Source organism: Ambystoma mexicanum, chromosome 8 (genome assembly GCF_040938575.1).
Source record: "Ambystoma mexicanum isolate Mex_15411 chromosome 8, UKY_AmexF1_1, whole genome shotgun sequence".
Taxonomy (NCBI): Eukaryota; Metazoa; Chordata; class Amphibia; order Caudata; family Ambystomatidae; genus Ambystoma; species Ambystoma mexicanum.
Window position 1 is genome coordinate 1,125,709,788 of NC_090929.1, and position 13,642 is coordinate 1,125,723,429.

The 13,642-nt window shown below is 44.2% G+C and overlaps 1 protein-coding gene across 4 annotated transcripts in view; it reads right to left on the reverse strand.

Annotated features, from left to right (window-relative positions):
- WDFY4 (WDFY family member 4) overlaps nucleotides 1-13,642 on the reverse strand; it is a 1,820,746-nt gene that overhangs the window by 1,521,785 nt on the left and 285,319 nt on the right. For all 4 annotated transcript variants that reach the window (XM_069611160.1, XM_069611162.1, XM_069611161.1 and 1 more), the window contains 4 exons: nucleotides 12,320-12,472; nucleotides 7,790-7,979; nucleotides 4,773-4,962; nucleotides 3,071-3,231 (listed from right to left, as the gene is read on the reverse strand). In XM_069611160.1, the coding sequence (XP_069467261.1) occupies nucleotides 3,071-3,231; nucleotides 4,773-4,962; nucleotides 7,790-7,979; nucleotides 12,320-12,472 (694 nt within the window). The remainder of the gene's footprint in view (nucleotides 1-3,070; nucleotides 3,232-4,772; nucleotides 4,963-7,789; nucleotides 7,980-12,319; nucleotides 12,473-13,642) is intronic.

Below are 13,642 nucleotides of genomic sequence, written 5' to 3' on the forward strand. Positions count from 1 at the left end.
CCATGCTTTTAGTGTTGAATCACAGGTTTGGCGGAACGGGAATTCCCCATTGGGCCCATTCGGGAATTCCCATTTTCAGCGAAACTACCATCAGTGGTATTACATTGCGGTAATTGTGCAGAAAATCAGCAAATTCACAGCAGATTTACCCCAACTCAGGGCTGGGGGTAAATCCTGCCAAACCTGTGATTTGGCAGACCCTTAAATGCAGCAGTAATAGGGTTACCACCGCATTTAAGGGTTACCGCCAAACTCGTGATGACCCTGAGAGTGTCTGTGCACACACATGCACATACATTATACTTAAATGGATACAATGTTTATGATTCTACCTGCAACACTGGAATACATCTCACTGTGTACATTACTAGGATAAGTGAACATAGCCAAACTATCAGGGCTGTAACTACAAAAACAAACGGTATGCTATTGATTGCAAGCATATAAATGTGATGAGTTTGCCTCTACCCTCACTAATAGTCATGTTTGGTTTGTAGATATTCTAGTTGTGTTCTAGTGATAGTGGAATGCTGGTAATAGCATGCACCCTAATGGAACGTTATGCCCGGCACTCACACAAGCATTCCGTTGTGCTTAACCTCACAAAAATGGCATTCTTCTGATTGTACATTGGGTAATGGAATGCTTGCAGCCAATGAATAGACGTGTGTGTGTTCGTGACCAAACGGTCTCCCTGTTATTCTATCCACACTACTGAAACACTTGTGAGGAACTATAGTTCAGGGGCAACGCCTTGTCTTGGAAGCAAGAGAACGGGAGCAACACAGGTTCGAATACCGATCCTGCAGTTAGAAACCACTCATTGATATTAAGCGAGTTATAAATGAACAATTATAAAATATATCCAGCATAAAGGATTGTGCTTGCACCTAGACTAATCAAATGCTTGTGACTGATGAATTGGTACCCACATTGATGGAATGCTTGTGAATGTGCCAATAGTAATAAAATCTTGATGCAACACACACTAATAGGCGTGCTGCAGCTAATATAGGGATTGTGTTGTACCCACTAACAAACTGATCATCTTTAGTCAATGACTGAAATATCTTTCTCTCAGCTAAGGTAGGGTGATCAGAATTTTTAAATAGTATCCCCAGCCAATTAAACTTGCCCCCAACGGCATCCCATCTCATGCCCCCCACCATACACATTAAAATACATATTTCCAGCACTTCTATATATTAACTGCAGGGTTGCAAAATTATCTAACACCGGGGCGTTTTTCCTTTTCATAGTTGTTACAGGCTATGTTGAGTTTATTCACTGGTCCTTGTGGCTCAATCAGTAAAAGCATAGATATGAACAAGAAGGTTGTAGGTTCGAAGCTGCCTTGTAGTGTCATAGATGTGGAGCTGTATATTATATAAAAATGCTGACTTTAGTTGTTAAATGTCTACAGTGACCACCCTCCTCTTCCCAAACGCGGGATGTGGTTTTTAATTTAAATTAAAAACACTCTTGGGACGTGGGGACAGAGAGCTGAATTCCGGGACGGTCCCGGCAAAACCGTGACGTCTGGTCACCCTACAAGGGGTCCTTTTCTCTGTAAAATGCAGCAACCCCAAAAGAATATGGCCTTGTGTTTTCTATCTGGCCCCTGCCGCTCCGCTGCCCATTCCGTCAATGTGGACACAATGAAAAGTATTTAATTACTGTGCATACAAGCATTACATTAATGCAAGTATTATCAAATGTCTTCTATTAGTGTGGGTGCAAGCAGAGGTGTCCCATTAGTGCTGCGACAAGTAAAACACCTTACTGTGCATACTTCCAAAGACATTAAATTTGTCCAGTTACAGACAAAAAGCCAAAAAGGTTCCGTTACTGCGGGTCAAAGGAACCAAGGGCTGCTTCAGTGACAGCGCCAAAGAGAAACAAGCATAGCGACGATACAAAGGGATTGCAATCAAGTCAAAATGGAGCAACGCACTCGGACACACAGGCTAGTGCCACTGCTGTCGCGTAGCGGTGTCCCCACTAGTGAGCGTTCCCTAAATTCTGGAGTATGACCTAAGAGAGAAGCTACAGGTTTTGTGAGGATCCCTTGTGCGAGTAGGCCACTGCTCCTATAGTCCAGCTTTCAGTCCTTTCCTGGGTTCTTATTCAGGTTTACCTCAGTCATTTGCCCTTTTCTCGTCACCTCCTATAATACTGGGCTCTCCAAACTCTCGTGTCTGCCACTATTCCCTCCCCTCACACAAAGTTGTGCAGCAAGGGCCAATCTGCTTCAGGAAGAGAGAAGGGCCAATCGGCTCCCCACTTCTAAACACATGGAAAGAAACCAAGGTGTACTCCTTAGTTCATGTTGCTTGCATTGGTAAAGAACGAGAATGCAGTTAAGGGTGCCCTTAGTAGCACAATATAGTACTGCAGCACCACTGCCCCCACGGTTATATTTCCCTGAATCTTGCCAATCTGTTCCATGTATTCCAGGAGCCAGCGACCTCGCTGAACAGGAAGCCCTACAGGAGCTCTATAGCAGTACATTTAGGCCTTCTTGGAAAAGATTATAAAGGACAAAAACAAAACTAGCATTTCTAAATATAAAAGTATTCAATTACTTAAGTTTCTTGTAGCAAGCCCATGCAGTATGATGGCCACTACAGGCTAAGTACAAAATTTAGCCAATAAATCAATAACAAGACAGATAACTTTGTGAAAAGATATATTTAGTGATTTGTTTAGTACTTTTGAGTCCAATTAATGTATGTGATGCTTTTTTGTTTCTTTTTATTCATTTTTTTGTGACTGAGATGGGGTTGGTGCTTTTTACAGCCTTTCTTTGTATGTGTTTTAAAACCTTCTATTAGTATTATTTTACATCTGTCTTTTGCTCATGGATATACACGGAATGTTTTTTATCAGTTCAATGAAATGGCTTTATTTGCGAAAGAAGTCAGCCCAAGGTAGAGCACATTTAGCTCAATAGACACTGCATGAACCATTGAAAATTATAGAACCGTGACTTTGGTATCATGTTTGATATAACAAATAAACAGCTCCTGTTCCCCCTTCCAATTTCAACCGAAATCCAAGCACCTCCCACCTGAGTTTGCAGCATGCTGGACCTGGAAGTCTGGGAGCTGAGGATGGGCAACGCTGCTGGCCACCTTCAGCTCGGTTTTCCCGCAGGTCGTGAGATACGCCAGTAAACTGAGCAGGTCGTCCAGTTGCTGCTCTACTGCAGCCATGGAATCTCCCTCACACCTAAAGAAAAGGCAACATTTTAGTTTATAACTTTAGATACTCCCACCTCAAGTTACAGACCATATACTCTACACCCCTCACTGTTGCACACGCTACTTCTCTTCCAAGGCAAGACACTACACCCAGAGCCAGATCTTTCCAATTGACCTCAACTTGAGCAAGCAAGGTTTCAGACATTCCCAATCTATGCACAGGGTTGTCAGACCAGCCCCCCAGAACCCCCCACAACCTGCCAGGTAACATCACTCACCCTCCAGGTTAGTCCCACACAACACCCCACAGTGCTCACAGAGGCAACATTAGACTTTCCTACTGTGGCTGACACTCTTCCCCCATCTCTCTCCTTCTCACAAACCTCGCGTAGGGCTACTTTGTCAAAATGTGTTGTTCTTTATTATTTTATAAAAACCCGGTTTCACATATACTGTCAGCATTCCATTCTCTCTATCAGGATTACTAAGTCTCTTGGAGTTTGAGCTTTTTCCTCTTGCCCCCTTCCTCCATGTTGCTAGTCTCTAGTTCGTCTCAAAATGCAGTTCCAGTTTTTTCACAGTTCTCAGGTTCTTGTACTTTGAGGTTTCTCAACATCTGCCCTAAGGCTACAGCCTCTTTCTGAACTTCTCTGCACTCCATTCAGGTTCTAGGTGTCCTCCTGACTTGTAGGTGTCCCTCCCAAGCTCTTGGCACGTTGTCAGGCTTCTCATTGCCCTACAGTAAAATGTCCATCCCTCACAGGTCTCCCAACAATGCCCACATTCTGGGTGCTTTTTGGAGTTCTAGGCTGCCCGTCAGGTTCTATGTGATTTTTGAGGATTCTCAGCACCTTCAAGATCTGTGCACTTTTAAGGGCCCACTTTGTCCCTCAGGTTCATGGGGCTTTTCAGCGTTCTCGGCACCCCTCTGATTCTAAGTAATTCTCACGGGGGTTCGTAATAGATCATTCTCCCTGTGTGGCAGCCAGAGGCTGTCAGCAGCTGCTTCCCTACACAGACACTCTACACTGCCACCTCTGGGTCCAGATGCCAACCGACTCTTCTTCAGCAACCCTGGTCGTTTTACAACCCCCCTTCTGAGCCCCAATTTGTGTGGAGCTCCCCTCTCCTTTTTCTCAAATACCATTGGTTATTCCTAGCCCTTTTGCCATAATCCTCTGCTTTCTGGCTCAGTCAGCTGATAGGGGAAGGAAGGTCTGGTCGTATAAGCCAGGGTGAGGTTGGTCACCTTGGATTATATCAGTTACTCTTTGCTTGTGAAAGCCAGCCATGGAGATTCTAAAATTGGAGCAAGATCATCAATGAAATGCTGGTGTCTAGGCAACCCACATCACAATTGCTTGCTATCTTAACTGCACCTTCCTTGCCTGTTGTCTTTCTCTCTTACTTGTACCTCGTCCTCATCATTTTACCTCCATCTCAATCTCAACAGCTAATATCCCCATGCATCACTTCTCCCACTCTTCCCTTTAAATTGCAAGCAACCAGCCAGTGTCTTACTGCATCCAGATTGTACCCAAACAATACACTGCTCAATACAGTACTTGCCTAAGTAATATTGTTACTATCAAAGGATATCCTTCGTTATCCTCAAACTGCTGGAGCAGTGCCATAGAGAGAGGAGAGGAGTCCTTCAGGAATCCGAGAAGTAGGGCTGTGACCTCACACAGGCCTGCAAGAGGCAAGATGCAGGCATGGCTGGACAGCTCCCGGACAGCCATCTTCAAGCAGCAAGAAGCTGAAACAAGGACAGGTTATTTTAACAGAGAAGGTTATAACTACTTCATGGAGATGACAAGGAGGATTCCGAGTAACCGCATCATTCAAAAAGTAGGAAAACACCAGCAAAATGTACAGAAATGGCAAACAAGGCAAGGCCCTTGTGATTTTGATGCAAACAGGTGAGTGTCCAATAAGCACATGCCTTGTTCAGCTTATACTGAAGAACGTCCACCGTGTCTTCAGTCATATTTTCTCTATCTGTGCTGGTACCTTAAAATTGGGTAACGATTTTCAGTCTTCTCATGTGGCAGAAATATCCCACATTCCTGACTCATTGTGATAATGTTCAGAGCTGTACATTAGAACACAATTTCCTCAGAATACCATTCACTCTTCTTTGCGGTCCTTGAGTTGCTGAACATACTGCTTGTTGCAGTCATTATCGGGAGATAATTGACATTAGCCACAATGGCTCTGGCACTGTTAATGTTAGAGGATTTCAAGCTGTTCTTGGGCTCCCATTTTGTGCTTGGTGTTACACAATTTTGTTGGCTGTCCTGAAAAGAACACCCACCCTGCTCTAGCACACATAGACAAGATCATATTTAGAAAATGGCTAGCACTCAACTGCAAGAGGATATTCCCTAAGCTGGAGCCAGAGAATGGCGTTGTTGTGCACAGCATAAAATACACCGATACAGGGGAGGGCTGGCAGAAATATACAATTTCCACCTGAATCTCTCCAAATCATCTCTGCATATTGCAGAAAACTACATGGATTCCAGAGATGGACCAAATTCCCTTCTCACTTGACAAATACATCATCTACTCCTCAACTGGCAAACATAGGCCATCAGGACTTCAAAGATTACAATCGCACTTCCAGCCGCAACCTACAGACTCATCTCCAAACACTGCATGAGGATCAGCGTTGCAGGCCCAACAGCCCACAGCTGGCCCACTTAAAGTTTCCTAGTACCCCCAAAATAAAATGCTGGATTCTGCTCTAAAAGGAGCTACTTGTCTCTACTCCAAGGCACCATTTGCAACGAAATCACCATATACCTACACAACAACTCAACCAAAACACTTCTCTGCCCCTTTCAAGGCACTCATCTCAAAACAGCAGACAGGGCCACCCACCGCCCCATTCTAAAAGCACTTACCTGGAAAGTTTCTACTACCCTAAAACAAGGACATTAAAGTGTGGAATGAGCCTGGGGAAAACCCTGCAAAATAACACAAATCACTTCTTAACAGGAAATAATACATTCAAAATCTTTAAATAAAAAAGGCATACGTGTAACAATGAAAGCTGTGGAGCCCATGTAACACACCCCAGTCACAGAAAGTGAAGTAAGCATCTGTGCTTGCTGTCTTCTTCCAAGTAAGTCCATCTGCAGTAGACAACATGTAACCCTAGGCCTCCATCTGCATCCTCCGCTAGCTCTCGCAGGCGTCATTCACCCAACATTCCACAACACCATGCAGGCCACCATCAGCCTCCACTCTTGCCAGCACTTAGACATGAATCCCCACAGAGAGATGTTCAAATTCCTCGCGAACTACTCCCGTGTGCAGACCCGAAGCACTCCGCTGCAAGGCCTGACATTTGTCATTGACGTCGCATGGCTGGTTGTGTTAGCTCAGCCAGTCAATCGATGTGGCTAGCTGACCACATTGGCACACCCCAGTCTCTTTTCAGATCAGAACACAGATGGCATAGACAGGCCTTTTTTGTCATTTTATCACCAGATGCCATTACTGCCAATCCATGTACACTGTTCTCCAACAAAACAAACAATTAAACAATTGCAACTGGCACAGAACAGAACATTAAATCGCGTCAAGGACTATAAAAAGGAGGATGCCAAAAGAAATCTGCTGACCGGACAGTGTTTTAGTCGAACCCATGTACGCAAAGAGTAACATTCAAGTTTCTCTGTGCGGTCTGCAATGTTTACCAGGGGACACGTACAGCCTATATGAACTTACTCCACATAGCAATATTAGGCAAGCAAATGCAAACAAAATGGCAACCTGCATGTGAAACGGTCCCTCCAGTTCAATGGCTCTGCAACCATTACACAACTTTAAGCATCAGTTTGAAAAGTCCGAAGGCACTCAAACAGCATTCGATTCCCAGCGAGGCATTGAGAGACGTTCAACCTGTCTCCCACAACACTGTACCACCTTGCTTTCCTTATGAGATGGAGAGCAGGAACTTCTGTTTATTCCCCTGTTATGCCTTTATACAACATATATTGACAATCAGTATATCTGAAATCTTTCCTAGCTGGGTTTTGCCTCCCTAGATTGTGCCTGTGTGAAATGTGTTCAGATTTCCAAGTTATGTAGTGGCAGCCCCAGGAGGAGACTCCAAAACGAGGCCTGCAGCTTTAACGCTTTCGTTTCCCTCCTCATCTAGTGAAAAATGTAAACACTGTCTGCAAATAAGATTTGCAGGCAGCGTTTACTAATGAACTCACATGGGATCCGCCTCGTCTTCACCAGGTGCAAAACCGAGGTGCAGTCCATAGGAATCAATTCGTTGGATGCCTGCATGAAAATCTCAAGCAGGTGTACAACCAGTCGGAGGAGGAATGCAAGGTGGAGAACCTTTCTCCGCTCTGTGCCCCTCCTCTGTCTGGTCAAGGCTGCAAAATGGGGCAGAGTGGGAAAAGGAGGCGTAAAGCATTATGCCTTGCATTGATACTTTCATTTCTCCGCTCCATTTCAAATTAGGCTTGAAGCCTGTTCTAGCGTGTGAGTAACCAGTGGTATGGATACTTCCTGTACTCCCAGAGGCCTTTGCATCAGAAGTCCTCACCTCTATAGCTTACCATGCAAGTAATGTATAGTGTTTGAAGTTTGCGCTCTGGACACTGCGCGCAGGACGCGGACCGTGGGTAAACGCCACCATGAGCAGCTCTGCTCCCATAGGGAGATTGTTGCTGTGATCAGGGACTGCAACTCCGGAGTCTTCAGGAGCTCCTCTACTCCCTCCGTCTGGCTGCAAACGCTCATCATTGTCTGAGAAAATGGGAATACAAAATGAGATATACAGTAGGGGATTGGGTTCGAATGGATGAAGGGAGACCAAGTTCGTAGACAATAGGTGAAGCGTACACATGTGCGGCCAACAGAGGCGGAGATGATAGAGAAGGTAGAGCAGCTGAACAGAGGAGCATAGGAAGCAGAACAAGAAAAACATGAGATAGTGTCTTTGGGCCTGTCTTCTGGTGCTCTCTGTGATCCTCATGGCTGCTGTGTTAACCCGCACAATATGTCTGTTCCTGGGCGTTAACGCCTGTGAAGTTCTATGCTCCTGTCCCTTGTGTATGTGTGCACTGCGTGCTTCTGTCTAGGTTTCTCCACAGAACAGTTCAGAATACCGAATGATGGCGTGCATAGTGTAGAATGGAATTATACACTATGGTATGGAGTAGTGCAGAGGGCCCTGGTACAGAAGGGTATTGTAAGGTATAGTGTTACATGGCATTGGACAGCATACCAGTGAAATGAACAGAGTGAAGTTAAGAACTCTTTAATGTGGCACACTGTATGTAATGATACAGAATGAAGTGATGGGTTTCATGGTCATGGACACTGTTGTATGGCTTGATACTCTTGGGAACGCACTGTGGCAAAATGTGACTTGGTATCACAGGATGCTATAAAATGATGAATAGAGCTAGGGCATGGTGTGCTGGTACAGCGTTGCAGGCTATGGTGCAGCTTGCTTAAGAATAGTGCAGATTCCAGTTGAGCAGCAGCCATGTGGCATTAGGTTATATAAAATGATACAGGGTGGGGTAATGAGAGGTCAGAACGGTACATCACTAAATAGACAGCCACAAATGGAAGATGTGTGTAATGACATGAAGCATAATGTGAGACTGGGAAAGTGCGTTTTAGGTCTGGGCATTGGGGTGGTGCAGTACTGTGGTTTCTCATGAAGTAAGACTGGTGAAGTGAACGGAAAAAGAGACAGAGCTTCTGCATCTATATACCTGGTTAGGGAGTATTGTGCATGCCTCCATGAGCATCATCAGTTTGGTTATCATATTTTCAGCCGAGAAGATGGATGCGGGCTTAAGGAAAGTTGCCAACATGTCGCACAGGCCAAACCCATGCACTGAAGTAGCGTGCTCAAAACATATTACTTTGATTTCTGTTTTACCCAAGAGGGCAGAAGCGTTGTATTCTTGGTGTATGGTCTTGGTTTTGGATTTGTAAAGGGTAATGCTCTGGCTTAATTGAAGCGTGGGTGCACGGTGCTGCTGAGCTGCACTGGATGCAAACCAGAAGGCAGCCTCCTTCGTGCAGGTGGCGCTGAAGGAGAAGTTCGGGATTTAATGCCAGGGAAAGCCTACATAAACTTTATTAAAGCAACGCCATATCACTTAACCACTACGTCAAATTATAAGGTCGGCCTGGAGTGGAGGATTCACCTCCAGAAAAATGCTAGACGTAAATCCTCTCACCCACCGTTGAAAAATCAGTAGAATCGGTGGAATTACCGCAGTGGAATTTCCGCTGCAGTAATTCTGCAAAAAAAAGCCCCATTGAGTCCAATGGACAAAAAATAGGGATTTACACTGCCACCACCATTTGTAATCCAGCGGTAATTCGGACCAAATGGCGTTAACGTAATTCAGTTTGGTTGTACTCATGCAGATTTACCGCCAGGGTACCGCACAACAATGCCTTGGTTAGTCCATTTGTCTTAGTTCATTAAAGGTTTAAATACCATTGTGTAAAGAGAATGATTCAATATGAGGGGTTCGCCAAAAAATACCGATGCGCTAGAGTCTCCACCTGGAAAATAACTTGGACCAACAAAGGCCTACTGCGTTTAAACTTCCACTGGGTCCCCGCCAAACAAGGCCCATGTCTAATAAAAATGTTTTTGATTGGTTGGAAGCAAAATAGATCGTGCACTGCCGAAGGAGAAAATTCGACAGAAAATCCAATTTAGAAATCATGTAGTAATCACAAATACATTCATGTGGTATACATAGGAAGATTTGATCAGGTAGTGAGCAGCCGACACATGTTTCGACCCAACAGGTCGTTCTCAAGGCCTGATGTCATGAAAGGCGAGTAAATACCAAATAATGGCGTTGTCACGAGTAACCGAGTAGCAAAGTGCAGATATATTGGTCACAAATTACTAGAAATCACCAGTTGAAATCTTGGAGATAGATCTCCTTTGGTGTGGTGACAGAGACAAAATTCGTCTAGTAGATGCAGAATTGCGAATATTCTATGATACCAACTTTTCATGCTTCGAAATGCACAGAGAAATGCATTCCGTGCCTCAAATGGCATCTTCGAGGTGCTGAAAGGGTTCCCTTTCCTTTCAGACACGTACATTAGAACGAGTGTCAGGCATCCAGCGTGTACTTGTAGGGAACCAACCATTTTACCTTGCTTTCAGCATCTCGCAGACGCCATTTGAGGCACGGAATGTGTTTCTCTGTGCATTTTCAAGCGCGGAAATGTGGTATCATAGAATATTCGCAATTTTGCATCTACTAGACGAGTTTTGTCTCCGTCACCACACCAAAGGGGATCTATCTCCAAGATTTCAACTAGTGATTTCTAGTCATTTGTGACCAATATATCTGCACTTTGCTACTCAACAGATGCTCTTTGTTACTCCCGACAACGCCATTATATGGTATTTACTCGCCTTTCCTGACATCAGGCCTTGAGAACGACCTGTTGGGTCGAAACATGTGTCGGCTGTTCACTACCTGATTAAATCTTCCTATGCATACCACATGAATGTATTTGTGATTACTACATGATTTCTAAATTGGATTTTCCATCAAAATTTCTCCTTTGGCAGCGCACGATCTATTTGACCTCCAACCAATCCAAAACATTGTGTAAAGAGTGCTGCGCTTGTTTTATGTTGTGTTGGTAATGTGGATTAGTGTAGTGTGTTGTGTGATGTAGGGGTGATGAGGGGTATTATTTGTTGTTTAGTGTGGTTTGTAGTCGTATATGTAGTATGTGAGGTGTGGTGTCGGATTGTGCATTATATGTTCCATTGTGCTGTCATTATGTGCGATCCACTATGGTTTTGTAGCTTACTGTTTCTTGAACTGTAGTGTGATGCGTAATGGAGTTTGTCCTGTGGTATAGTTAGCTATATTTCCGGATGTATGGTGATGTGTTGTAGCCTTGTGTCCTGCATCGTGTTTGGTCTATTATGGCATGGTTAAAACCATAATAGAGCTCATTTTGGTGAGCAAGAAACATGCATAAAAGCCTTGCATAACGCTTTCATGCATATTTGTTATGTCACGCTCCATTTTCCTGCATTTACATGGTGGAGAGGAGGGGCAGAACGCAACTTGCGTTTTCCACGGCTCTGTTCCTCTCCGCCATACAAATACTCCAGCATTTGCGCCGGTATGGATTTTCATGCCGGCACAAATTCTGAGTATCCCTATACAAAAAAGTAGGCTAACCCCATAGGGATCAGTTATAAACGCTGCCTGCCATATCTACATGGCAGGCAGCGTTTACTCATTTTGCACTGGGTAGTGCAAAGGCGCAGGGCCAAAGGCGGTGCATACACTTGGATGCCTCCTTTGTCACTGAACTTTTGTACTCCGCCGTGCAAATGACCACAATTCGGCAGTAGAGACCCACCTACATGTAGGTATACACGTAACGGGCCCTCGCTTCCGAATTACAGGGGAACACGAAAATGAGCCCCATTGTGATTTGTAGGGCACTGTGTTTCATTTTGCAGTGTGGTGTAGTGCGAAGCATGTGATGTAATCTGGCACTTAGAGTTATGTGGTGTGAGCTAACAGATTCTAAAAGATGTAGACATGAACTGAAACAAATGGGCATTTAAATGGCCATATGAGGTGCTTGTTTGAGGAACACGATACAGGAGCACAGTTTACATGGGTTAAAAAAGAACTGCTAGAATACTTACTGCAAAGCACTAACATGTTTGAGAAGTGAGAAACAAAGAAATAAAACATTCAAAAGATGAATATCCCACACGTTCAATATTACAGGCGTGTATGAATCTATAACGGTATAATTCAATGTTGTAATTTGTCAACATGATACAATTAAATCCATCTAAATGTGTAGCAAGCATAGTGTGATTTGGCGATCTAATTCAGTGCAGTGTAGCGCGCTATGCGGTTTGCAGCACAGAGCATTTGGAAAAGTAATGTGTAGACGTGGTGAAATCTGATGAGCTAGCGCATGGTATAGCACATGACCAATGAGAAATTTTCCCTCAGGCTTTTTTTGGTTGCATATCTCCTTCCACTCATGTCAAACCATTAGACTTGGGAGGAGCATTAGGAAATCTCAGCCATGTTCCGCTTTACCTGAGTGAACATCTCTTGGACGCTAAGATCCAAGTTATCCATCCCAAGTGCAGGACCTTCTTGTCCAGTGTCGAGAGGAAAGGCAAAGAAAAGGTAAAGGCACTGCAGATAGACATCTGGAAGGCCACTCCGAACGATGGGCCAGAGGCACTCCTGGAAAGGAACAAACAGAAGAATCAGGACTACACCTGTGAGGAAGCTTCCAAGATGATCAACTGGAAAAAGAGACTGGAAACATCAAGGAAACCCAGAAGAGAGTCTGCAAGGATGGATGACTTTGAACGGAACATCTAGGGACATCAGTAAAACCATTAGAAAACAAGTGCTGAGGAGTCTGCCGGGGATTAAGAGCAACAGGAAAATCCATCACAGGCCATGTGCAGAGGATCTCCCATATAACAGAGGCCTACAGCATTGGTAAAAGCCATAGGAGGGCATGTGCCCGCCAATCTCCTGAAAACCAAAGGCTTTGAAAATCAGCAAAAACCTCTAGGAGACCATGTGCTGAGGATCACCTGAAACACAAAAGGTTAGGAACAGCAGCAAAACAACATTGAAGATCTAGAGCCCAAGGATCTCCTGGAAGCTGAAAGCCAGGGACATCTGAAACAACTCATATGAGACCATGTGCCCAAGGGCATTCTGGGCCAAAGAGCCTTGTGACATTAAAAAAAATGAAGGCGGGACACTACACGGACACAAACACCCTACTCCTGAAAATGAGTAATATATATTCCCCTTATTAATGGGGTGGGCATCCAGAGTAGATCCCTAGCATTTCTAATTAATAATTTAATTAATTCCCACATAGCCAATGGACACTGGGGAGATATTGGCAAAATGTGAAATCTTCTATATCTTTCCAAGTGTGAATAATGCTATAGTCGTTCCAGTAATTGGGGATTACCTACTAACATTTTTGCCAGCCCCAAAACCCCCTAAAAAGAAGGGGTGCATTTGAAAAACGAAATTCTGAATGGTTTAAGAATCCCTGAACCCTGTACTAAAGCAGAGGGCATGCTAAATCATAACTGTACCTCTGTGTTTGTGCTGGGCAGAAACATTTCTTCCAGGTTAAACAAAGTGAAATAACTGATTTACAAGCACACCCTCCACTGAGAGTGAGAAAGCTACTCTAAGGTGAATGAGCCTGGAAAAGCAAAAGGGTTTCAGTGTCTGTTGACAAGAGTTTGTTAATTAATGTTGTGCCAGAATCTTGCTAGAAGGGGAAGTGCGCAGGGAAGTTAGAAATAAAGAGCGGTGCACAGGTCAATTTCTTTTACCCAATTGGAAATTGCACCTTTTATTTAAAAATGATACCCC